The 27,536-nt window shown below is 35.8% G+C and overlaps 1 protein-coding gene across 1 annotated transcript in view; it reads left to right on the top strand.

Annotated features, from left to right (window-relative positions):
- LOC146439589 (guanine nucleotide-binding protein G(I)/G(S)/G(O) subunit gamma-4-like) overlaps positions 1-27,536 on the top strand; it is a 92,728-nt gene that overhangs the window by 21,286 nt on the left and 43,906 nt on the right. Inside the window, exons 6-26 of the mRNA XM_085055506.1 lie at positions 919-1,951; positions 2,889-3,050; positions 3,711-3,867; positions 5,080-5,306; positions 6,027-6,093; positions 6,896-7,005; positions 8,031-8,454; positions 9,500-9,644; positions 10,393-10,566; positions 11,962-12,122; positions 13,049-13,239; positions 14,721-14,966; positions 16,221-16,394; positions 16,656-16,805; positions 17,425-17,562; positions 19,241-19,439; positions 20,617-20,748; positions 22,775-23,411; positions 23,871-24,048; positions 24,925-25,094; positions 26,356-26,586. Coding sequence (XP_084911632.1) covers positions 919-1,951; positions 2,889-3,050; positions 3,711-3,867; positions 5,080-5,306; positions 6,027-6,093; positions 6,896-7,005; positions 8,031-8,454; positions 9,500-9,644; positions 10,393-10,566; positions 11,962-12,122; positions 13,049-13,239; positions 14,721-14,966; positions 16,221-16,394; positions 16,656-16,805; positions 17,425-17,562; positions 19,241-19,439; positions 20,617-20,748; positions 22,775-23,411; positions 23,871-24,048; positions 24,925-25,094; positions 26,356-26,586 — 5,106 coding nt within the window. The remainder of the gene's footprint in view (positions 1-918; positions 1,952-2,888; positions 3,051-3,710; positions 3,868-5,079; positions 5,307-6,026; positions 6,094-6,895; positions 7,006-8,030; positions 8,455-9,499; positions 9,645-10,392; positions 10,567-11,961; positions 12,123-13,048; positions 13,240-14,720; positions 14,967-16,220; positions 16,395-16,655; positions 16,806-17,424; positions 17,563-19,240; positions 19,440-20,616; positions 20,749-22,774; positions 23,412-23,870; positions 24,049-24,924; positions 25,095-26,355; positions 26,587-27,536) is intronic.

Genomic DNA, 27,536 nt, shown 5'->3' with positions numbered 1-27,536 from the left:
TATCCAAGACAAAAAACAGACTAGTACTCCAGTTTATGTAACGTGATCTAATACAATTTTAACTTCTATACTAACCTAAACTGTATCAGAAGCTATTCATTTTTGAAAGTGTACTTAGTGACGAAGAGGCAAGAGAAATAAAGCTTAGATTAAGAAAAAAGTTTAAAATGTCCAATTTTTTTACTGGCTTAAAGGTGAGAATATACAGGGAAATGATTCACTTGATTCTAGAGTAACTTTGTTAGGGTAAAAGCTGGTCCTCTGGGGAGGAGATAGAAGTAAGGTGGATATCTACAAGCAAACATAGTGTGCTAAAAAACTTAAGATCCTTGTCCCAGATTTTGTATGATCTTAACATAATACTTGGAGAGTAGAAAGAAGGTAAAAATAGACTTGGAAGCAAATACATGGAAGGTTTTTTTGACATTGAACATGCTGGCATAACAGTTGCACAAAAGCTTATGCTTGAAAGGTATTCCTGAATTTTATCTGAAATACATAATCTATGCAACTAGTAGACATAGATAGGATTATGTCTTCAAGTTTGAGAAGGAATCTCTACTTTCTGGTGAAATCACAGAACAGAGAAAGAAAGATACTTACTAGCCCCAATTGCTGATAAAAAACCAGGGAAAGGAAATATCATCAAAGAGCAAATGTCATAAAGTTAATGAAGCACCTTTAATGTTTTGAACATCATAAACTTCTGTGATCTGCATTTGAGAGGGAGGTATTTCCTGCATTGTATCTTACAAAAAAGTTTAATTTTCCATGACCGGCTGGATGATGCTGACTTAGGATCCTAGAGTATTGCAAACAAGTTGTTGTTCTCTTTAATATACAGTAATTTATAGCAATTGCTGGCCTACATGAATTCTTGGCTGATTTATATGGTACCTCTCTTATGCTCTCTTACAGGGTAATTAGAGACTTGTTTCTGAGTTGTAATGGAGTGAATCAAATGATTGAGTTAAATTACTTGGATACATTAAGAAACCATTCCTTGAAGGTGTTAGAGACTTTGATACTCTGCCTTGGTGATCAGCAGGAAGACCAAGCAACACCAGACCTGGAAGGCCTGAACAGCGAACAAACAGAATCTGTGTCTGACTTGACCACTTCTCTTTGCAGTCAGCATGCTGTTTCAGAAGTTCCTCAAAGCCTGAGCAAGTTTTATGCTGGCTTGAAAGAGGCTTACCCGAAAAAGAAAAAGTTTGTGAGCCAAGACATTCATGTCAACACAATAAACCTTTTCCTTTGTGTTGCTTTTTTATGTGTAAGTAAAGAAGCAGATGGTGATCTGGATTCAGCTAATGACTGTGAAGATACATCAGGATATGATAGTACAGCTAGTGAGCCATTGGGCCACAAATTACCATATCTGTCCCTGGAAAGCCTTACCTTGCCCTCTGTTGAACATATTCATAGAGCTGCAGACATTTGGTCCATGTGTCGTTGCATCTATTTGTATAGTTCAGTTTTCCAGAGACAGTTCCATAGACTTGGAGGCTTTGAAGCATGCCATAGATTACTAATTCTGATAATTCAGAAACTTGCAAAAAATAAGGAAAAAGAGCAAGAAAAGAGGGAGAGAGTATTGAGTGAAAGCAGCAGAAGTTCACATGGGAGTCCTCGTACTGAGCTTCTCAACAAGGGTGACTCTGTTCAGCTGTCTAAAAGCAGAGAGGTGACGCAATTGGAGCTTGACAGTTCTGGCAGTCTTGCTGATGCTGAACAGCTGGTGCCTGACTCTGTCTCCTTTGACAGCTCTTTGAATATGGAACATGCTTCAGTTACTTCAGTTGCCAATCTTGAAGGGATAAGGACTTCTGTAAGAGAGGAGACTGAGTGGGCACTTCAAGGTATCAGACTTCTGGAAGCTCTGCTGACCATCTGTCTACACAGTGCAAGCACCATGCAACAGAAGATGGAAGTGGAGGTGTTTCACCAGGTACTGTGCAACTTTCCCTGGCTTCCTTTGTTCATATTTGTTTCATACAGTATTATTTTAATGGTAGTTTAGTAAAAAATTCTTTTAGGGAGGTAAAGGCCTTATGCTGTTTTTATGGTACCCTATTTTGTATAGTACTGAAAGCATACAACTAAATAATGAGCTTAGTAGTCAGAGTAGTGGTGGTCTGCTTGAATGGTACTCTTTTTAGAAAGAGTGTTCAGTGGAGAATGTGTGTGAAAGGGATGCTTCAGGAAAGATGTGTAGGCAGGATGTCACCATAGTGACTCACAGGGGCTTTTTGAGGATGGTTCTGAGCAGAGCATGGTGCTTGAGAAAGGATTATTGAAGGGCACAGGTAGCGAAAGGACACCTGAAAAAATTATTCCTTAAGCCATAGAGGTGGACTTATTCAGTGTTCCATAAGAAGTTGTTAATTCACAGAGGACACCTTCGCTTTTCTTTAATGTTTTAATTGCTATCTTGAATTTTACTTGGCAATTTGTTGCAAGAGCAGGAGGCATTAAGTACAGGAAAGAACTGGAAACTGGAGCTCTGTCTGGACCACTCACTCTTTTTGTGATTTTGGACACGTCATCCTCTGTCTTGTTAACTTGTACTAATGTTGTGGTGTGGTTTGAATACACAGTGAACCTTAAACTGTTTCAAAGATGTCTATTTTTTTAAACAGCATTTTCACCTGCAAATTTTAGATAACAGCATTTTGCCAGATTTTTTTGTGTGCAGGTTCCAATTAAATCTTATGACAAATGGGATGAATCTTTATTTGAAGAGACTGGATGAAATCTGGTTATTTTAGATGAGAAATCAGATTAGTGTAGGTAGAAGGAGAAGCTCTTAAATGAAAGAGCTAGACTATTTCTGTTAGCTAGAAATAGTAACATGAATCAAAATGTTTTTCTCCCCCAAAACATAGAATACCTGTGTGGATGATATCTTACTCGAAATAAGAGAGCAGCTTGCTCAGTCGAAAGTGATAGAAACAGACTTGGCGAAACCTCTGTTTGATTCACTGCTTCGTGTTGCACTGGGCACTTTTTCTGCTGATTTGGATCATTCTGAAGAAAAAATTGAAAAGGTATGGAACACCAACCAAGCAGTCTAATTCTGAACAATGTGAGATTTCTAAGGTTTGTGTTCTCTGGGCCTTTTAAAACTTGATAGGAAATGTTTAAATTATGATTAAACATTTATTTGATTATTGTGACAATTGAAGATGAAGTCTCTCCTTCTCAAATGAAAGTGGAATGCTGCTTATTGATATGGTCCCCACATTGACTGCTCAGAAATCAGCCATGCCCTAAAAAGTAGCAAGCTTAGTCAACTTGATGTTCTCTTTACTCTTTCATCTCACAACAATGTGATGAATTCCTAAAGGAACAGCTTCGAACAGGGATGTTGAGTGACCTTAGTGGCTGCAGACATTTTCACCTTCAAGTGAATGTCAAGGTGCATGCTGATGGTGACAGGGATTTAGAAACACAGTTCCTTTTAATGCTACTTACCAAAACCTTGGTCAGGTAGTTAGTAAGAAAAATCCCTCTTTGCAGATTCTTTTATAAAAGAATGAAGTATTTTTAACATATCACAAATCTCTTGAAAATTTATGAGTAATGTGTTTCTTTTCCCAATGGGCTTGGAGAAAATAGGCATTTGGACAATTCTAAATTATTTGCTTTTCTGATTCAAAGATTATTTTTTTCTGACCAGTGATTGTCTATTTGTTTGTATTGTACAGACCCATTACACAGAAAAGGAACCTCTGTCACAACCTGGAGAAATTTCTGAAGAAACTGAAGAATCACAATGCTGTAGTCTTAAACTTTTTGCTGAAGAGGAAGGATATGAAGCAGACAGTGAAAGTAACCCTGATGATAGTGAAACCAAGAATGAAGGTAAATGGAAACTTTATGAATGTACAAAGCCATCTTTGATATAGCAAATTTTGTTTGTCTTTTGAGATGTACCAAAACAGGGCAACTTTAACAGATAGAAATAACTAATTTATTAACTTTCAAGAGGTTGTAGTAACAGATGGAGAGATAATAAATATTCTTACTACAGTATTACAGAGTATTGCAGAAATTGTTCTGTCTTGGTTATATTGGTTTAAGTGACTCTTGCTCTAAAGTCACGTTGCTCAAATGTATTATTGTGATCTAGAAACTCCAGAGGTATTTACCAGTAGTTTGTTTGAAAATCAATGCTCAAATGTTTTTTTTTTTTAGAATTCTAACTATCTGGTGAAAATTAAATAGTCTAATTATATTATAGAATACCAGATTGAAAGGGACCCCAAGGATCATCTGGTCCAACCTTTTCTGGCAAAAGCACGGTCTAGACAAGATAGTTTGTTTGAAAATAGTTTGTTTGTGCTCAGCACATCTGGATGCTTTTGTTTTGGTATGAGATTAGCATGAGCAGTAATGGCCATTAGTAGAATTGCATTAAATTACTGCTGTTTACCTGTGTGACCAGGTTTTATCAATAGATTTCTACGATTTTAAAAGCATTTCTGAATTAAAAAATTAATCTGAAATATATCCACAAAACATTTGCATGAAACTTATGTCTGTATCAAATAATTTTAAGTAATGTATTTTAAGGTCTCTCCAGTATGTAACAGGGGAGGGTTACATGTTTGGATTTTTTTCTTTGATTGTCATGCAGATATTTTCACATGCATTTTTCTGAATTAAATTACAAATTGCTTCCTCCACATTTTAATATAAAATTATTTAAATTCATCTCCCTTCTTGGCAGGCTCAGAGTTTTGTATAGAACCTTGAAGCTCTGTTACAATGATTTTACTGTCATGTTTCATGAATTGCATATTTTGCCATTACTATGTGTGGAAACAAAGCCAGATAGTTTAAGAGCATGTAGTGGGAGAAACTGCATCCTTGCCCTTCTGTGTTTGCAGGAAAATAGGAAAATCTGAAGCAGAATATAAAATTATGCCAACTTCTGAAAATTGCTTTTTAATGACTATTTTTGGTTTGTACCTCTGAGAAGGTTGCAGTTATATCCTTGGATGTTCTGCTTAAATCATGCAAAATGTATTCAGCTGAGTTAGTTTCAGTAAGACACATGTGGTTTCTTTTTAGGAGCAGACACAAAGGCAGAACCAGGATGTACTGGTGCTTCAGGTTATTTTAATGACCTAGCTGAAAACATCAATCAAGGAGAATTACTGTATCCTGAAATCTGCATGTTAGAGTTAAACTTGCTCTCAGCTGGTAATGCAAGTTTAGATGTGCTTGCTCATGTATTCCAAAGCTGCCTGAAAATCATCAACCAGAAGGAACGAAATGCTGCTGTACTTATAGAACAGGTAAAAACATTATTGACAGAGGCAACAGTTTAGCAGTTTTGTATCTTTTCTTCAGTTTTATAGTACCAGTCTACATAATAGTGATCTTGAATATTCTCACTTGTCATGGGATTTGATAAGATCTGAAACAATGTAAATGACTGATACTGGCAACTAAGTTACCAGGAGCTTAGTAATTTATTGAAAGATATTTAACCTGCAAAGCTTTTGAGTTTTGCCAAACTTTTTTTTTTTTAATTCAATCCCTAGAGATAGATAGATCTCATGATTGTCAGGGCCTTAAGAAAAAAAGGCAGATATCTACTTGTGTTTGTGTATGTGTAAGCATTCTGAACTTTATGTATTGAATATATACTTTTAGGAACTGAGAGTCATGAAGCTCAAAAATATTCAATGCTTTTTTTCTTAAGTTTGTGAGAAATTAGTTGGGCAAATGTTTGTCTTCATGATCCTTTGGAATTTCTGACAGTTAGCTTTTTTTAATAACTGAATAGAGTATCCCTCCTGTAGAAGATAATAATTTGAATTTCAAAGTTTCTCTTCTGCGGCTGTACAGAACATAAAAGATTATTCATTGGCAAATATAAAAAAAGTCCATAATTTCAAGTAATTTGAGTTATTAAAATCAATAGTAGGAAGAACTGATTGGAAGAATTTTTCTTTGTTCTTTGAGCTGGTATATATTCTTCAGATATTCATTTTACCTATTCATATTAACAGGGAGCTGTTAAACATCTTTTGGGAGGATTTCTGAATATATTGACACAAACGGAATCTAGTTTTCAGGGTGAGTTAAATGTCCAACGAACTTAAATATTGCTTTTCTAATTCAATGTATACAGTCAAACTTTTTAGTTCACAGTTCAAATGCAAAATTGACAAAGGAAATTCATTGGCATGTGTGAATTTATGCAGCTGCTTTTTTAACTTGTAAGAAACTTGCGCAACTCTAGTGTAAATATAGGGTTATTTCTGAGCTAGTGGAAATAAGTTGAACAAACACTGGCAGATCTGAAAATGATAGTTGAAACCATAAACTCTAGTGTGACAGTGTTAAATATTGCTTGGGAAAAATAGCAGCTGATGAATTCTTATTCCACCACAACATAAGCCCTTATTTCCGATTTCTTGGTAACCCAGGTATTGATGATGCCTTGAGTTTTAGTTCTAACTGGAAAGCTAATCCAAGAATGTGGAAGCAGATTAAATACTTGCCCTAAGGTAGCTTTACATAATGAGGGTGCTTCACAACAGAAGATGATGTAAACCCGTCCTAGGACTTGGATCTCTGGAGGGCTTTTGCAAGGCAGACACTAGGTTCCTAGACTTTCAGATTCCTCTTTGCAAACCTGGGACCAAATCTAGCATAGCATAGCACTGATTGATTCAATGAAATTTCGAATGATAGTGTCAGGAAGTACTGTTGGGTCTCTAGAACTCATCTTGTAATCATTATTGCTTCCTTAATTTGAAATGTTTTTGTGGAACACTTTGAATTTCAAGTTACTCTTTCATCATTGTAGTATAGAATATGGATTTTTAAAGCTTAAAAAAAATTCATTTCAATAATATTGTCTCCTTATTTTTAGCATGTCAGATGGTCCTCGTAGATCTGCTGGTTTCCTTGATGAGTTCACAGACCTGTTCGGAAGAGCTAACTCTTCTTCTGAGGATATTTTTGGAGAAGACACCTTGTACGGTATGTATGGAGTAGCACATAGCATAATTCAGAGGTTTAATCAGAAAAAGGAAACAAAAAGAAAATGCTATTGTGTCCAAGTATTTTGGGAAATAAGGAGATGAATAGCAACATTTGAACTGCTCAGAGCAAATAAAATTTGGTTGTAGAAATAATTTATTCTCAAAACGTGAAAAAGGAAAGAAGGTAAGAAGAGAAGGGTTTGAAGGATGTGTTGGTCCTGAGAACTCTCTTCAGCACAAGGAACCAAGATTCCTCTTGAAGAGACTGACATTGTGGTTATGGATGACAGAATAATAATACTGTAAAATTTGAAGCAATTCCTTTAAAGTTACAAAGCATCTCACTATTTAAGGAATGCTTCAGCAGCAGGAATTATTTTCAACAGTGTCCTAAGTTGGTTTGTTTAATGCTGGTATCTACTGCTTGTGTGGTATATACTGTGGAAATAACTGTTGGTTTGTGTGAGAGTCTGTAGAAAAATACAAGGGGGAGAGAATAAAAAAATTACTGTGCAGGGTGAAATAGTACCAAACCAAACAAGGAGTCACAAGTCAATTTTTTGATGGTAGCTTGTAATGATTGGCTGAATAAGATGATGAACTTCTTGGCATAAGGGCTCAGCTAGTTTTGTTAGTGTTTATGCAATAATGAAGTGATGGCCTGTGTGTACATTCTTAACCAGCCTCAAAGCATAAAGTAAAAGTTATGGGGTTTTGTTGCATATAACAGAAGTGAGATAAGATTGTGCAATGACCACCTGCTGCATTTCAGCTGATTCCTAAGCATGATAACTTGAAGTCTGATCTGCCCAGACTAAATCCCCAAAGCTTTGTTGGGCCATAGACTGTTGAAGTTGCTACCTGATGCTTTGCAAATTGTGTCAGTTTATGGATCTGCTAGTTCGCCTCTCTTGGAAAAACATGAATCAAAGTTTAAATGAGGAGTAGGCTTCTATTTAGTTGCGTGATGCTTGACTACATGGTGTAAACAGTTGTGTTTTGGTGGTGTTGTTTTTCTTCTAGGAGATACTACTCAAGGGTGTATTGAAGATTGTAGACACTAATATTTATATGAATCCATTACAATACCTTGCCTTCCCTTTGCTGAATGGCACAAATTTGAGTAGCAGTTCTTCACAAAAATGCACTGGCACTTCCAACAGTAAAACTGCTGGACTACTAAAAAGAGCAAAATTGTCACAGAGTAAGAAAGAGGCAGATGGTGAAAACTTGAGCCACCAGCTACTTTCTTCTTGGCATGTAGCCCCAATTCACTTGCCTTTGGTTGGGCAAAACTGTTGGCCACACATGTCTGATGGCTTCAGTGTCTCACTGTGGTTTCGTCTGGAGTATGCTCATGAAACAGAAAATTCAATGGAAAAAGGGAAAAGAGTTAAGAGAAGAAGCAGACTCATAGCTGTAAGAGAGAACAGTTTTGACAGCACAGGTAAGGATATAATACTTTGTTTCTGTTTAGGTAGCACTGAAGGATTCTGGTTACAAATATTACTAATCTATGTACTGTCCATAAAAGTTAGGAATTTTATGATGGATATTTAACAGCAGTGGAAGTATTTCTGATTTTTCTATGACTACTGTACCATATACTTACAGCATTTCCAGCCCTAGTCTTTTTATTAGTTTAATGCCTGCTTCCTTAAAAATTTAGTATCTCGTTGAATTTGTAACTTCAGTAACATTTTTTTATGCTACTTTATGTTATGATGAAAATATTAAATAGTGCAGATGATTGGTGATGGAAAAAAATTGTTCAAGTTTATTTGATTTCATGTATTGATGATCAAGTCTCAGGCTGACTTAGTATAAATCCTCTTAACTTTCCGTGTGTGTGCACCATTGTAAATGCCAATAGCTGTACAATGTTTTTCTGTTTAGACTTTTGTAGAGACTAACCTGTTCCCAAACCATGCTGAGCAGAATCTTTTGGATTATAATTTGTAGCAGGAAAAATTCCTTATTTAAAATGTCTCCCATTCATAACACTTGGAACACCTGTATTCTTTTCTTTTTTTACTGTATTTAAATGAAAGGAGGGAAAACCCAACCCTGAATCTTAGAAGCCACGAGAGCTGCTCTTGTTAGGTCTGTGCTTTTGCTTGGTAAAGTAAAAATACTGAATACAAGATCATAGGTGCACATTGGTAGTTTAACATAGGAATGTAGTACGATATGGCGTGTCAAAAACGCCATTAGTGGAGTGTATTCAGCTCGGGGGATTTACGTGATTACAAAAAACATGTGAAGTGCTGAATTAATGTTAGGTTCCTCCATTTCACTTTGAGAGCTAGATTTCTAAAGCAAATCAAGTGTATTAGTCAGCCCACTTAAAAAAAGTGGTTAAAAAAACCCCCAAACACCCTCAACTAAAGAAAAAACAATAAACCAATTCAATGCAGTTTATTTTCACACTTGATATGTGGTGTGGATGGTGTTGTTGTTGTATTGTAATTGCAACATGTTTCTATTTCTAGAAGAAACAAAGTCTATAGGAATGGAATACCTAAGCCTGGGAGATAAACTTGTTGAAGATGGCTGTATTCATATAATTTCACTGGGTTCCAAAGCTCTGATGATACAAGTTTGGGCAGACTTGAACACTGGAGCATTCATATTTCGGTACGGTGTATTAGTCCAGAAGCAGTCCTGTGGACTTACTGTATTTTTACTTCTAGTAGCAACTTGCAGAGAATACTGATGGAGAATAGAGAACTAATTTCTGTAGTAGAGACATCTTGCACACTATGGGGCAGCATCAAGTAAGTGTATTGGATACAGATCTACAGGTTTACCAGCTTCAACTGTTAAGCTGTGGTCTTGCATGTTTCATGTAGTTATTTATAAATAACTGCCCACAAGGTAGCAGTTCAAGTTTTAATGAAACAACACAGTAAATGTGTGAAGATGGAAAAGGTTTTTGCAGCTGCAGGTTTTCACACCTTGGCTGTGAAAATTACTCTTATGCAATACTTACTGTGACAGTCCTGGTTTTAATCCTCTGAGCACATTTTAGCCCTAATTTAGTTCTCATACATAATCCTTAAGTATCATTGAAATGTGTCTAAAGCTGCAATTTTAGAACACTTTCAGTGTTCAAAGCACCTGCATTTTTTCAATAAATTGAATTTAAGTTTTCTGTAAAATAGAGATTTTTATCTTCAATGTCAGCAGATTTATGCAGACAAGTTAAAGAATTAAGTTGAAAGTGTTGAGTACTCTAAAAATAGATCTGTTAAACAAGAAATTGCCTGTGAAAGTTAAGGACTGCAATCTCAGATTAACTGAGGTCAAAATGTACAGATTTGGGCCTTAAAATGCAAATATGAAAACACACACCCTCATTTTTCTTTTTCTGTTGTTTTCATAGTATGTGCATGGATCCAAATGATGAGATGAAAGCTGGTCTTCTGGCACAGGCTGAATCTCCAGAGAACATTTTCCTTGTGGGCAAGTGGCAGCATTTGGCATTAAAATACCTGCAGAAGCCAGAAGGCAAGAAAAATTTCCATGGAAAGCTGTTTCTGTGGGTTTCTGGTCAGAGGTAAAGAACATATTAGTTGTACCTAGATATTTACCTTCTTTAAAAGATATTCTCTGGTAAGATGTCTGTGATGTTTGTTTTGGTGCAAGCTGCAGTTGTGGTTGAGTAGTCTTCTAGGAGGATAGGAGAGGGCATGTGTTAAACTGCTAGGAATTCTTTAGAGATATCCACAATACTCATGGATTATTTTGAGAATTGTCAGTTTATACCATGGACTGGTGCAGACATCAATGGTTTTTTTCATCACAAATAACCGAAAGAGGCAAGTACTACAAGATTTTGAGTAAGATTCAAAATAAGCTGTGGAATGAAGTTAGTAGCAGCCGTAATGTTGACTCCAAATTAAGGAGGTGTAGGTCAGGGACAGGCAATATTATTGAAAGTAGGAATTAAGAGGAGTAGGAGAAAAGGCAGTCACTTTGTTCCACTGAGAAAAATAAAAAGGGAAGACGTTAAAAAATGTTTCAGACAGAAACTGATAGCAGTACTAATTCCACTGCAAGGTTAAGGTCCATGCTTCTAAGTGAGGTACCTGATGCTAGGTTGGGTGGGCCTGTGCCTGTATGAATTATTCACTCATTAGAGAAATAAGAATTTATTAACTATCAGTCTATATTCTTTCTTCCTAAAGTCCAAATTGTGAAGGCTATGTTAAGTCTGTGCATGCTGGTATTCAATAAAGTCCAAATATGGAGAAATAAGAGGAAGCTAAAAATACTGCAATGTTGTCCCCATATGCAGTTGTTGAACCCTCTCTATATATATATTTAGTTGTTAGTTTGCTAATAGTTCAGCTCTTTTAGGAAGCTTTGAATGACCTCTACAGTCCAATCAGTCTGTTTATGTAAAGGCACATAACGTTAATTGGATGCTTTCTAAAAGCATCAAGCTTATTGCCTGTGGCTGTGCAGCACACTAGTTCTGATAATGTTCCCTGGTACAAGCAAATCCTCAACACAGTGTTTGCCAGCATATGTGAACCATGGTTTTCATTATGTACGTTAGCATACTCAAAGGCCTTTGACTTGCTAGGAATGGTAGAAATGCTTGAAAAATTGTGGTATTTTGGAAGAGTATATAGTGTTACATACCATTTCCTCTTTGAGGTCAGAGGAAAGAAGGAAGGAATTTCAGAGCTAGGAAATCTTGGCTTTGTAGCAATCCTAGTTGGGACTCTATTCATCTGTTTGGTCCAGTATTTGAATATACATATTTTTACGTTACTGAGTTTTAAGATGCCTGGAAGTTGAAGAGGACTTTAGTAATTTACTGTTGATGACAGCATGGCTTCTGATCTAAATATTAAAATGAATTTTAAACCTAAGCTGAATATCTTAGCTAGTAATTTTGATCAGTTATTAATATTAAAACTTGTTTGTTTATATATATTTTTAGGCAATGTGAGATTAATTTAGATTTCGCACTACCAAGGAAAACAAGCTTATCATCTGACAGTAACAAAACATTTTGTATGATTGGCCATTATACATCATCCCAAGAAGATTTGCTTCGATTGTCGGGTAGATGGGATCTTGGAAATCTGCTTCTATTTAATGGTATTTTTTATGCCTTTTTCTTGAATGAGTGTTCATTTCCTCTTTGTCCTTCAAAACCAAAGGCTTATTTTAATATCTCTAACATGCCAAGTTTTTTACCGTAAATACAGCAATATACCCTTTAGCAGACTACTGTATCAGGGAGAATGTAGGCAAATGTTACAGTATTGGATACTTCCTAATGTGTCCTTCTGCCATATTCTCTTGCTATCTATTTAGTGCCATAATTGGCAATTACAGTTACTTCAGTGTTACTTAGAATGTCTTTAAATAATACCTTAGGGTAGGGGATAGAGAGATAGTGATATTTACTCTATTTTTCTTCTTAAAGCACTCAATCTCTTATCTGGAAATTTATTTCGCTTACCTGCTACTTAACTAGTAGTTTCAAATTACTTAAAGCATATTAAAAAGTTAACAAAATATGAACCTCTGAATGCTCTGAGTTAAGCATCCTATTTGGAACTTGTAGCGTTACTTTGGAGATTCCCTAGATGTATGGTGTTTTTTTCCCTTCTGTCAGTTGTGAGCTGCTGTTGTTGCAACCTTCTTAGTGTCTACCCAAGTCTCCAAGACACTGTAACATCTTGCTATCTGTTACCTTGCTATGCTTTAAGGAGGCTTGGATAGATGACTCTTCAAAAAAGTGAAATCATTGAGATGTTTGTCTTCAGTTCATGCAGGTCATTTTCCTGATTTGGTTTCACTTGCCTTTGCCACTGAATTGATCTGGCCTGTGATGTGTCAGAAGTCACTGATGTACTGTAGCTAATAGCAGGCTTTACACTGTACTGATGGTTTTATTAGCAGAGCCTACAAAATCCCGTTGGTGATATTCCTTGTAAAGTCTCTGATCCTACTAGCCAACATATGAATTTTGGTTTATTTTATAGCAAAGATTTAACAGATTGTTTTCTGGATTTTAGGTGCAAATATTGGACCAGAGGAAGCATTTTACTTATACACATGTGGCCCAGACTTCATATCTGTAATGCCTTGTAAATATGGCAGAGCACTGACTGACTGCTCCAAGTACATAAGTAAAGAGATTCTACAATGTGAACAAATTAAGGAGCTCTTCATGATGAAAAAGGAAGTGGATCTTGGACCTTTAATTGTAAGTTTCTACTTTTAAATGGTCCTTAATATTTTAGAACTGAAGTGGAAACATGTTTCCTGCTGTCACCCAAAGCGCTTCATTTGATCAAAGCAGGGAGGATCAAATCCTCTTCTCATTAAAATCACTGCAGGGCTCTTCCTACTTATTTTAACAGGAGCTGAACTCCACACAGGGTGACCATTTCATCTTGCCTTAGGCTGGGTTCTGAAAATTTCTAGATGTTCTAGCATCTGTAAATAATATTGCACATTAAATCATAAAGGATAAACAGGCACCTCCAGAAGGTCTAGGATGGATACACAGCTCTTCCCTCCATTAGTGTAAAGGTAGCCAAGGTCTGCTAAGTTAACCTTTCAACATGAAAACTGAGAGGAGAGAAGAGGAGAAATGAGGATTTATCCTTGCTTTAAGGAAGTAAAAGAATTCATCCCAATTCCTTGAAGGTTTTGAGGGTTTTGAAGTTGGCATCAAGTTTGGCTGAAAAGTCGTTTTCCACCTGCTTTTCTTTTCTTTCCTGACTGAAACAGCCCTGCCACATGCAGGTGTAAATATAATAGAAGAATAAAATAAAACTTGCTTATCAGTAGAGCCTGCTGTATTTTGGGAATTCATATGCCAGTAATTCCTGCTGTATGAACTGTTTCTACTAGAGGGATTTTTCTGATTTCATTTTGTAGCTGTAGGCAAAGGGTCATTCTGTCTGGACGTGATCCTTGTAAACAATGGTACTAAATTTTGAATAGGTTAAGAGGGAATGAATGGGATAAGTAAGAGCTTAACAAATCAGTCATGCAACTTAAAAGCTTATTTTGCCTTACAGAACCCCAAATGGAACCATGTGCTCAAGTGATGAATTAATCTTTGCACTTTTGCGTAGAGCGCAAGCACCCTAAACTATATTATTTCTCTGTTTTAAATAACCTTCCAAATAAGATCATTCTGCATCTCTGTGAAAAAAGTTAGTTGCTTTCCATAAGAGCTTTGATTTTGGTTTAAGTCTCTTCATTAATGCAACTTATGTTGAATTTCTCTTATGGCAAAGCTGATTAAAGAACAGAATTAAAACAAAAAAGAAGTTTTTAAAAAACATCAGTATTTTGGACTTGCCACTTTAGAGAAGGAAACTATTTACTCAATGCCTCTATATGCTCATTTTATTTTGTCAGTGACTTTGGGTTTTATGCAAAACAGTTGTGTAATTCTTCAGGTGATAAGAGGGGGATCCTTGGTGGAATTTCTTGTTTTCTTAATTGTCTGTGCTTTAGCTATTACATGAGTTTGCTAAGATTTGGGAATCCTGTTGCATTTTAGTGTATATGCATCCAGACACAACTTCAGTGCATGTTAATGGTAAAGTAGGAATGAACTTCCCAAGTTGTTACTACTTGCTACTACGTTGTGTTTGGCTTTTTGTGACCTCAGTGTGTATGATTTTTGTATAAAATTTCTAGAAAAAAAATTAACTCGTTTTTTTTCAGGAGAGTCTTGGTGTTGTTTATACCACAAGCTGCCCTGGTCAGTACACCATATATGAGCCTGTCATTAGACTGAAAGGTCAAGTGAAAACTGTACCTTCTCAGAGACCTTTCAGTCTGAAAGAAGTTCAAAGTACTGTATTGGACTCTCATCAACTGAAAACACTTCAACCGGTTGAATATAAAACTCTTCAGAGTATACTACATGAAATTGGAGGAACTGGTGCATTTGTTTTCCTCTTTGCTAGGGTAAGGGGGCTGGAGAAGGGTTGGGGGAAGGGGCTGTGAGTGTATGTGTGTGTTCTATCATTGTATCTTGGGTAGAAAATCACAACTAGATTGTTCTAGTTGCCTTGCTCCACTCTGCATGTGATGCTTTACTGTTTAAGAAAACTTGTGAAAAATATCTGTGGCATAAGACTGCATCATGCAGGTTGTCTTGAACTGGAAATGTAATTATAATCCTATTGCATTATGTTTTTTATAATATTGCCATTATGTAAGATGGGGTGTTACATTCTGATTTAGAAATGGCACTTTTAAATACCAAAAGATACTATTTTTAGGAGTGTTTTAGAATTGATTGTATTTTGTCTGTCATTTTGAGGCACTTAAATTCATTGCATATCTTTAACACTTGAACCACAGGATATTCACAATGCAAGTATGAATAAATGTTACTGGTTATAAAGACACTGCCTGCTTTAATTGTACCATTAATAGAGAAATATGAGCAGAAAATCTTAATCCATGTTATTTTATAATGTAAATTTATGCAAAGTATCTGCTGCAGATCCTGCTGTAGACTGTTTGCATCAGTAAGGCATCGGCTGTGGGGCAATACAGATCTGTAGGTGTATAAATGTGTAAGTGTAGCAGAACTAACAGGTACTTGGCAAGGGAACCTATAGGAACTGAAATTCCATTAATGTGAGATTTCATTCTTGTATCTTTTTGCTAAAAACAGTATTTGCTCTTGGGATTCCAGAATTGTAGGAGTCAAAGAGGGAATAATTGTTCATGGTCTTCATCTGTCAGATTGCTGGTCTCTTTATGGACAAAATAAAACTTTAATGTTTGACACTTACAGATAAACCTAGTCTAGAACTTCAGGCCTTATTTTAAAGTTTTCCTTAAACACCACAGAAAAATACTTTTTCAAGGCAAAGTACTTGTTCCTTTGGCTCATGTATTTCATGACCTTGTGACTTTGTAGTATGGCAAGTGCCTTCTGCTTAAAATTTGTTTATAACAGGTTGTTTTTGTTAGAAAGATTCTTGTAATGGTTCATGTATCTCCTTAGCAGGTCATAATTTATCACAGTAGTAATTATCACTTCAAGTATAATATCTGAATGTACACACACAGACAAAATGAAGGTTATGTACATAATCTCAAATGCTTTAAAAGAGGTTTAATCTAGAAGCTATTTAGGAGTGCAACAAAGCTTTTTTCTAGATATTTCTCACTTAAACTGTCCTATTAAATTTGCCTTTTCCTCAGGTAGTAGAGATTAGCAGCTGTGAAGACACCCAAGCTTTAGCACTACAACTTATACTGTCTTTAACAAAGTACAATCAACAGAGAATACAGGAGATGGACAACTGTAATGGTTATTCTATGATTCGTCGGGTGTTGATCAAACCAAAATGCATTGTTGGATTTTGCATGCTGAAGGTAAAGTCCTCTCTTAAACCTGATATTTTGTTCAATATTATGAAAAATTTAGAAACTTCTCTGTGATTTTCATTGTACATATGCAGCTGTTTTTACAAAGGCTGAACAGTGACTTCAAGCAAGTTTAGTATTGACCAGGTAGATGTCTTCTCTATCAAGAGTATGTTGGCTCTTTAAAGATTTTCATTTTCTCATAAACTGAATAGAACAACTGTACTGCTTTGTGTTTTGACATTCAAAAAAAATTTCCCCCTCTTTAAGACTCTCCTTGAAGGATGCTGCAGTGATGAGATTCTCTATATAAATGAAAATGGGCAATTCCAGCTTGACTCAGATTCAACTGCAGTTATTCAAGATGTCCAATTGTTAGAAAAGCTGCTGCTTGACTGGAAGATATGGTCTAAAGCAAAGGTAAGTACTTAAATTTTGGAAATGTTTCAGGTCTAAAAGTCAATATTTTTAAAAAATAAAGTATTATGAGGTCAAAAATTAATTTCTCCAGTTCCATGTTAGTAGTCATTAATTACTAAATTTTCTAAAATTAAAGTTATTTTTCTTTGATTAGTTGTTTGTGATATCAATCTCCCATTATCAATGATGGAGGTAATGTTAATGTATTAAATAGTGTAAATGTGATGTGTGCGTATGACTTCTTAATTGAATTGATAATTTTTTTGTGGAGAAACTTGCTAAAACTAAGAAAGACCTGCTATCTTTTGGAGTTAAACTGTTGAGAATAACCAGTCAGTGTTATATAGCTAAGAATTTATAAAACTAATTTTAGACAAGAATTAATTTTTTTTAGCTTAATCATTGAAACATACTTAATTTAGTACAAGCGTAACTTTTCTGATTAGTTTCTAACCTGTTCTGACCTGACCACTTGCACTTGCACTCAATTAGTCATCTTAGGTGTAAAACTAACTTGACTTTGTTGTGTTTGGGGTTTTTTTTGTTGGGTTTTGTTTTCCTTCATGTGTAGACTCACAAATATATTTTTGAAGCTACATTCCTGTTATTTGTTTTTCAGCCAGGTGTTTGGGAAACGCTGTTAGCAGCTCTAGAAATCCTGATCAGAGCTAACCATCACCAACAGATGTTCAACATTAAACAGCTATTGAAAGCTCAAGTGGTACATCACTTCCTGCTAACTTGTCAGGTTCTGCAGGTACTTCCACTCTGAAATCCTCCTCTGTGCTTGGCAAATACTCATTTTTATTTGGGAAGGGTGGGGTAGAAAGGACTCAATTCTGTAGCAAAAGTTGAGTAGACTGTCCTGTGTGCTTCTAGACTCCTTCCATCTTCAACAGGCATTGTTGCTGTAAACTGGTACAGTTCCCTACTGGGTGCTCTATTTACTGCTGGACAGAAGGGTCAAGAGGTTGTAACCATCTGGTGTGTTTTGGAAACCTATGCACTAGGTTACTTGCAGAGCCATACCTCAGCAGGAGCTGAAATGAACTGTCCCCTTTATATAGAAAGACCTGAGATGTCTCTTGCTGGTTCTCATCTTCATTGCTGAAAACCAGATGCTGTGCAAGTAGTGAAGCTGCCTGTGCTGTATCTCATCAGAGCTAATGGGGCAGCTCACCTGTAGTGCTCAGTCTGAGCACTCAGCTCAAAATTTTGGCACAGTAGTGGCTTCCTCCCTGGCATTGAAATAGCTATGCCAGTAAGGACTTTAGGGAAGTGCTTCAGTCCTTTGATAGACACTTCTTAAGAATGTGATTTTGAAATGGCTTCCTGCTTATTGTACATGTATCCATTCATAAAAATATGTATGGTAATCCTTTTTTACTGTACTGTTATTTTCTATTTTACATTCCTTACAGTTCTATTTATTGTTTTTCCTTCTTTTAATGATTTGTTTAAAAATAATCTTTTCATAATTTTAATATCTGTAATTTTTGTTTCTTTATTTTTGTGATGTTCCCTATTTGTGGAACTTCTTACTGCTATAGTTACCTTTTAAAATGATATAATTCAAATGCCTAGATACAGAATGCTTCATTGTATTTCCTGTCTTTTTTGCATATTGGGGAAAAAATTTCTTCATTAAAAAAACGACTCAAATTGGTCAACAAGGATTTGGCAATTTTGTGGGGGCTGATGGAATGGAAGATGAAACTATATAAGCCATCCTCTTTGGAAAAACTTGCTTAACCTAATTTGATATTTTCTTACAGCAGTTCAGTTAAAGTGCTTGAGTATCAAAAAAGGAGGTAAAATTAGAAGTTGGAAAGAAATAAGATAATCACTATGCTCACCTTTCAGTGAGGTTTCCTGCAAGTTTCTTAAAGTTTTGTTTTAAAATCCATATTTTATCTTTTTTTTTCAGCTAGCCATTGTGAAACTATATAGAAAGCTTGATTAAGCTGAAATTATAAACATAATTATCAATGAATCTCAAATGAGTGTGGTTATAAAAATGGCTACTGAAGTGGCAATACAGAAGACTGTGTGGCACTGTTCAGAAACTTAATATGTTTGAATTACTAGTACTGGCAACTATTAAAATCTCTACAAATATGTAATCTAATGACAATACACTGTATTTTCAATGGTGATTCATGTCCTAAAGTGCCAGCATGTCACGACAGAGCAGTATAGTATGCAGAAAATGCTCATTTTTCTAAAAATCAACTTGTGTAATACCTGCAATATTTTGTGCATGATGGACTTAGATAACATTCAGGAGATACAGTAGCTCCTCTCAAAACTAAAAGAATAGAGCTTAAATAGCTAGCTTCTTTTCTTGCCTGTTCTACTAGAGCATGACAACTTAAAAAGTTTCTGTCAAATTAAAACTGCAAGTAGCTTACAGCTGTATTACTCTTTCTTTCTAGGAGCATAAAGAGGGACACCTCACATCCCTGCCTCAGGAAGTTTGCAGATCATTTGTGAAAATAATTGAAGAAGTACTTGGTTCTCCCCCAGACCTAGAATTACTGACACTGGTCTTCAATTTCCTCTTAGCAGTTCATCCTCCCACTAATACATATGTTTGTCACAATCCTACCAACTTCTACTTTTCCATGCACATAGGTAAATATGTCACATTTAGCTAGAAATAAACAATAAGACAAAAACCTGATCATAAATCAGTATCTAATAAAAATCCTCTTCACTGTATTTTAATAACTATATATTAAAAACTATTGAATTTGGGATTTAATACTGTCAAGTATTTTTATTTTTGAGAGAGGTTACAGTTAGACTTTTGTGTTCTTGGTTTACTTGGAGAGCTTTCTTCCATCTACAGCCATAAGATAATTTCTCTCGTGGTTATGCTAAACTGAATCCTTAATCTTAGCTGCCTGTGTGGAGACATTTGTCTGGGGGGAAATGTAGAAAAGAAACATCTAGCTCACCTGTAAATGAAACTTCTTCAGGAATATGTATTTGGTCCTTTCTCCACTTCTACTTTCTTTTTTCCTGTTACTGAATTCCTAGAGAAATAAACAGCCTGAGGAGCATTTTTAGCAGTTGATTAGTTGTACTGTAAGACGTCATTGTCAGGCACCATCAGCTCATTGCATACAAGTTTACTGGCAGTGCTTGTGGGCTTTGAGGGGTGCAGACCTAGAACAACAACTTCTTTAATGTGTCTGTACCGGATGATGTTGGCAAAAAGACTGATGTGAGCTTCAAAAACTATTTCTTGCTCTCTTTAAAAACGAGAACACTATATAGTTCATGCTTTAATATTAGCATTGTACAACCTAAGCCATAACTTATATACACATGAAAAGCATCCACATTTGAAAGATTTTCAAATACCTGTGTACCTCCAGTTTTAGTAATCAGTTTCAAAGGCACCACAGCTGTGTTTATCTGTATCTGTCTGCTAAGACTAAATGTTGTAAAATTTTGAGTAAGGGGAGAATGTATGTTTTGATACTTGGAGCCTTTTTAGGCTGTTCGAGAGCAGTCACGTGGTTTTGACATGCCAAAAAGTCAGTTATCACTACTTGTATGTCTTCAAGGACTGTCTTTAAATGTAATTGCTTTAGTACTTCATAATATTTTCATTGTTCTAAAGTAAATTTTAAAGTCATATCACTAAACCAAAAAGTGCTTTTTCTCAGTTACTTGAACTGAAGGACTTCTCTTTAGCCTCCAGTGATCAGCTCAGAATGTAACTTGACTACAAGTCTAATTTATCAATGATGCAAACATAAAAAGCTTTTATGCAACTCTCCCCCTTATCTTTTATTTCTAGATGGCAAAATTTTCCAGGAGAAAGTTGAGTCACTTAAGTACCTGAGAAATTCCAGCAGTGGTGGGAAGTCAGTAGACAATGCTGCATTTGTGATTACATCTCCAACTGGGTTTACAGCTTTACCACTGGAAGGTAAAACAGTACTAGAAAAACAAGGATGTCAAGACACAATCTTTTGGCAAATTACTAGAGTGCCTTAAAGTGCTGCTTTCCCACAGATATTTCTTACCAAGCTGTCCCTGTCCCTTGGAGCTTGATGCCTGAACAGCAGAGTAAGAAGGATGGAACAGAACATGCTACTTAAACTGCCCCTCATTCTTAAGTTGAAACTAATTGCCACATTGATGGCTCAGGCAGTGAACTGTACCAGATAAGCAGAATGATATTATGTGTTGAACAGATCTGCTAGGGATGTTTGACAGTGCTCTAACCAGGCAGGAGTTGAAGTAGTGAGCCATAAGCAGCTATCTGATAGCTGATACCTGATTCAGCTGACACTTTTATTTGTGCATAAACCTGAATATCCATCCCTGTAAGTCATGTATGGCTGGCTGTATTCTGTGTATCACAATGTAGTAGCTTTTACAGTTAATATCTTGTTGCTACTTTGCTTAGGAAGATGAAATTGAGTCTGGAAGCACTCCTTCAGTTGAAACAATATTTAAGTGTCTATTTCGTAAAGCAGTGGTATGAACAGCCTGTCGCAGTACTAATCTGTGTATGGAATCAGTCCTTTTCCCATATAGAAAATGTATGAAATCTCGTTCTTCTAAATGAGCACTTCTGTTATATCAGTATTATCAAATTGTTGTTGTTGAATAGAGATTATTCAAGTGTATCAGAGGAATACTCAACATACTTTTTTTGTTAAAATAGGTGTTTGAGTGTTTGTGGTGCTTAATTTGAATTTCCAAATAAATAAATGTATAATTTATATACATCTTATAGTTAATCAGGAACTGTACTAGTGATAGCACAAGGAGTAATGGGTACCAATTAAAAGGGTACATTTAGATATCAGGAAGAAATTTTTCTCTGTGAAGGTGGCAAGATACTGGAACAGGTTGCCCAGGGAGGTTGTGGATGTTCCAACCCTGGCAGTGTTCAAGGCAAGGTTGGATAAAGCTCTGAGCAACCTAGTGTAGTGCAGATGTCCCTGCCCATGGCAGGAGGTGCTGGGACTAGAAGGTCCTTTCCAACCCCTTAACATTGTATGATTCTATAAAATATCTGAACTTGTGTATGCATTAAGTAACCTCCTACCTGCATGTGGGTTTGCAGTTTGTTGTACTACCTGCTAATGTGTGGGGAAGCTTGACTTCAAGACTGTTGCAGCTGTATAGATCTCCCCTGCAGTATGAATGCCAGCTTAGTCTGGCTGTGTTGGCATGTGTATGTGTGTATACATATTCATGTGTTTGTTTCATATATATTATCTCACTCATAAAAAAATATATTCCTGATGCATCATCATTGTATTAATACTGCCTGGTACATAATTTTGAAAATACTCGTGAATGAAAAAGTTCTACTTTTCCAAGAGTAACAGGAAACTGCTTCTACCAGTCTTGTATACAGACTGCTTTCCCTCTTAAAACTATATTTTGTAAAAGACTTGTAATATACTCTGAAAGTTTGACTGTTTCAGGTCAAAATGTGCAGGTAAAAGAAAGCACTGTTAAATAAAATATGCAGTTATTTGTTCTAAATTTGAAGTATGTGTAAAACCTTAGTACAAAAGGGTTGATGAGTAGTATTTTGATGTCCACTGAAACACCACAGATTGCACCTCTTACGCAAAGCTCCAAATACGACAACCTGCTCTATTTGACCCTACTTTGAGCAAGGAGTCTGGTGTAGGAGAGAGGGTTAGGTGAAAGGATCATAACTTAAATCTAGGAACTCTAGTATACTGGCAAAAATTACTTTGCATTTTGTTTCTTTCACATTTGTGACTTGCTAAATATATGGCTGCATAGTAGTTTCTATCTCTACTTTGATTAACCAAATCTGAGCTCTGTTAGGCATTGAATCAGTTTTGCACATAAAATTAACTTGGGTCACCACAGTGTTAAATGGATTAAGAGTGTAACTTTGAGAGAAAAGCTGTTTTTTTGTTAGTGTGAGAGGAATGCTTAAGATATCTTTATTTCTCTAGGGAGCACTTCCAAGGCTAGTATACAGCAGAAGATAAGCTCTCAGGCACCTAAAAGGCTTTCTAAAAGCTTACCAGCATCACCTACTTCCTCACCTCAAATTCATCGAAGAAGACTAACTGAAAGAATGGGAAGCAGTATTGATGACCTGCAGATCATTGGTGAGCGTGACTACACTGATCTTCAGGGTAGAATTGGTTTCGTAGAAAGTTCTGAAACCATGAGGAGAGTACAGGAAGAACTCTTCCTTAGCAGCTGTGAGTCTGCAAAAACAGTTTGTGACTCAGAGCTAACATCTGCTGAAACTTTTGAGGATATTGCAAAAGAAGTAGAGTTATCTGAAAATGCATTAGAGAGTAAAGAAGCAGATGCAGACCTGAAAGGTAATGAAGGTGGTGGTGGTGCAGCTGAGCCATTGCTACGTCGTCCAGACAACCTGAAAGGACTGCCTTCGTTTCAGAAGGGTCAGAGTAATTTTGCAGGGTTGGGCTTAGCATTTTCTGTTCTTGGAGCATCATCAGCCATTGCTCGCTGGCCAAGCTTTGCTGACAAGAATGTACTTCCTGAAGACTGGGACAGTCTTGCTTTTTCTTCAGCTAATGAAAATACCCCAAAACCATCTGAAAGCCCTGATGACAGGTAAGCATATAATAAATTACAGTGACACAATATATGAGCTTTGATTTCACAGTTCTTGCTCTTGATTACTATTCTATGAAAATTCAATGCCTAAAAACTAAGGGAGTGTTTTTAATGGCTGTCATAGACAAATTTATTAAGCTTTTAGTGTATAGAATGTTCTGTTGTTTCAGTTTTTGCCTTATTTACATAACAAATTTTAAAAATCAGTATTTTTGCTATGTACAGTAAAAGTTGGAACTTGTAGTGGTAGCTCACTAAAAAAGGAGTTCTGGTCAAATTATCCTTTTTGCTATCTACCGTCTAAAAATGTGTTAATGAAGATTGGTAGTACTGGAGAAATGATGTCTTCCAAATTTCTAACCCTCTTTCTGTTGCTCAAGAATTGCAATTTTACATGTTTTAATCTTTTCTGCTGTAGATGATAAACAATAGTAAAACACATTCCTCTGTTTTCAGATGTACAGAAGACTATCTTGTGCTTATCTGTTGTGGATTATATGATCTCTTGCGTGGAGTTCTCCTAATCCTACCAGATGTCATGCTAGAAGATGTGATGGACAAACTTATCCAACCTGATTATCTCATAGTTCTGGTGAACCACCCATCTCCTCTCATACAACAAGGAGTCATTAAAGTAGGCCTATATCAAATGTTTTCTGCTAAAAACATGTGAACCAGCATAGTTAACGTGTTGGAAATGTGACGATTTTTTAATATTTTTGTTTAGCTTTCTTCAGGTTTCTAGGTGTGTTTCTGAGTTTTAAGATAAATTTCTTACCCCACAGATTAGGGAAAAAAACCCACAAAGCAACATAAACATGGACTCTTTGAATTGATAAATAGAATCTATAATGTCAGCTGGAGGCCTTAAGACCTTACAATGACATTACCAATATAAATGGAAGGAACAATGCAGGAAGTCAATGACACAAAACATGGTACAGTATGTAAAAAGGTGCTTACACCTTAGTTTGACTTCTAACAGAGTTGCCTTTCAGTTATTTTGAGAAGTCATCCACACGTTTGTGGACTGAAGATGAACTTGAGGCTTCAAAATGTTTTCAGAGATTTTTGTAGTATCAAAGACAGTGTTCATGTATGATGACATTATGTAGGTTAAAAACTTTGAGTATATTTCTGTTTTAATTTGAAAAAGAGTAAAACTGTATGATTTTATTGTGAAAAAAATCGTGCATGCATTTGCATGCACACCAAAGTGCACGATAGAACCAATATAAAACGTTTGAGCATTTATGTGTGCATTTGCTAATTGTCATGTGAGTGATTTCATCTGCCCCAAACTTGAAGAAAAACCTAAGAGTCTTCAGATCAAAAATATGTTATCAGATGTTGATTGTAACAAGGACAGTGTAGATTGCAGCTGCAATAGTATAATTTTTGTTTGTAATCTTGAATTTTAAGATTTAATTTCAATCACAGACAGTTTAACTTTCAGGGCAGTTATGTTAAATGTTTAACTCTTACACCATAATTATGCATTTATTTTTAGTTGTTGGATGCATATTTCAACAGAGCAAGGAGGGAGCAGAAGGAGAAATTCTTAAAGAACCGTGGCTTCTCTTTGCTAGCCAACCAGCTGTATCTTCATCAGGGGACTCAGGAAGTTGTAGAATGCTTTTTGGAAATGCTTTTTGGCCGCTCTGTTGGCTTGGATGAAGAGTAAGTAATGCTGTGCTTTGGTGTCCTGGAACAATATGTGAGTTATAGGCAGTGCATGTTGCTCGTCAACAACCATAAAAAGAGTTCCTTCAAAACTATTTTAATATGTTTTGCTTGCTTAACATTGAAATGTATTAAAATCCTTTGGGCTATTGTGTGGCCCTTAAACTGTTTGTAAGCAACTTCATCTGATGGAGGCTGTCAGCTGGGATCTTGTAAACACTCAAACTTTGAGTGTCTGAGTCCTTTGCACTCAAATGTTGTGTAATTAGTTTAACTCTCTCTGTTGTGTCTGATCTTACATGAAATTGATTTGTATCCTTCGAAGTTTTAAGTGGTAGTCACTAGACTTCTGCTATTGGATTTTGGTAGGTGAGTAAGGAAAAATCTTCATGCCATGGCTGCTTCCTTGTCTTGGCTCCAAATTTAAATGCCTGTATCTTTTAGGGAAAATCCCAGAGATACACCATTCTCATGAACCAAAGAGCCACCTCATAATTGACAGGAAAGGAGATTACCACTAAGCAGATAGTTATTTAAGTAATTTTTTTAAATTGGTCTGACTATTTAATGCTTTTACAGGAATCAAACGTGTAAATATAACCAGTGCAAAAATCTTTTATTATGGGGCTGGAAAGGTAATTCTGATGTCTCAAGTTTTTAGGATTGTGTATAATAGTCATATTTTGGGCTGATAACCTTATAGGAATGCAATTTCTTAGTGCACAAATAAGACAAGTTATGAAGCGCTGCTTTGAATTCTGCAAACACAGTAAGCCAGAAGCCAAACTTAATTGAACTTCAGCAGCAATGGATATAGGATATCAAACCTGCTGCCAGTCAGTATATTGTTATATTGATGACAAGCTGTATCTGTTTTCTTGATAGCATCTGTGCTAGTTATAATACTTACTATTGGAAAGGTGATGTATTGTTTTTGAACACTGATTAAAATCCCCTCTATTTTCATGAAATCTGTATTGTAGACAGTTGGTAGTTAGCTGAAGCTTCAGGTGTACATTTTAGGCACTTCATTTCTTTGTGGCTCTATGTTGCTCTTAATGGCTCTTTTAGTAGCTAGGTATTGTTACTACGATGAAATGTAGGAAATTACCGTGAACATCTTTGCCAAAACACCAGTATATTGGATTTTGGTAGGTGATAGGTGGTAGGAACTGGTATTCCTGTTGCATGTTGCATGTATTGTTTCTCTTACGAGGATGTTCTTTAGGATGTCACTCACTTGTATTTCTGTTAACAGATTTGATCTGGAAGATGTCAAGAATGTTGGCCTCTTTCAAAAATGGTGTGTCATTCCTGTTCTGGGTCTAATAGAGAATTCTCTCTATGATAATGTTCTGCTTCATAACTGCTTCTGTCTCCTTCTGCAAATCATAAATTCCTGCTCAAAAGTTGCAGACCTACTTCTTGATAATGGTTTGCTCTATGTGTTGTGTAATACCCTGGCTGCTCTCAATGGACTGGAAACAAAGTGAGTATTGTTTCTGTTACTATCAAATATTGTAGGCACAACTTTAAGGCTAGCAAGAAATTATTGTATTTTTGTACTTTCTACAATTATCAGAGAGCATGTACAAAATAATACTTATTACTCTTAAAATACTCTTAATATACTTAATATACTTTTAAAAACCTCTCTTACTGAGGTTTTCAGCTTGAATTATACCTGTAACTTAATGTTTAGATAGTCAGTTCAAACAATGGACTATAAAATGTTCTTTATGTACCTTAAGCATTCAAGTAAAATGACATTTTAAAAATGTGAGTTTGTCACACTATCTGCACTTTCAATGCTTTACTTAATGAAGCTGAACAGCAAGATAAAGGCCCAGGAAATGGTAGCATTCTACTGTATCTATGGCCAATGTCAAAACTGAAGAAAAGTCTCTCCTGTACTGCCTATGATTTAGTATTTCAGATTTTGAGTAACTTCAATGACTTTATCTATAAAGATTCTGTACTTTAAAAAAGGTTATACAGGGAACAAAGGAGAAGACTGAGTGTTATTATTTTAGTTCGTTAGTTGGTATCCTGAATAAATGGCAATATTTCTTTTTTGCCTCAGTATAGTTTTTGTTCAGCATGGTTACAAAGTGAGATTATCCTCTTTTTTTTTTTTTGAGAAATACAGGATTTCTGACTTGTTCTTTAACTTAAAAATCTGATAATAATACATCATTGCTTTTGCAATAAAATTGTGCTGCACTCAACATTAGAATGCATCAAGAATCTGCCAAAGTTAATACTGAATAAATGTCTTGAATTATAATTTTCTAGTTTTCAGCAGTAACATTTTCATATGAAGTACAGCATAATATTAGGTAGAGTTGGCAGAAGTAGCAAGGGGAATAATAATGGGTCTTGTAAAGAGTTACAATCTATGAGAATTGTCATGTTTCTGGTAACTACAACTTTGTTTGC

The sequence above is a fragment of the Lichenostomus cassidix genome, chromosome 3 (assembly GCF_008360975.1).
Source record: "Lichenostomus cassidix isolate B80296 chromosome 3, HeHo_3.0, whole genome shotgun sequence".
Classification (NCBI taxonomy): Eukaryota; Metazoa; Chordata; class Aves; order Passeriformes; family Meliphagidae; genus Lichenostomus; species Lichenostomus cassidix.
This window is presented reverse-complemented; position numbering and strand designations above follow the sequence as displayed.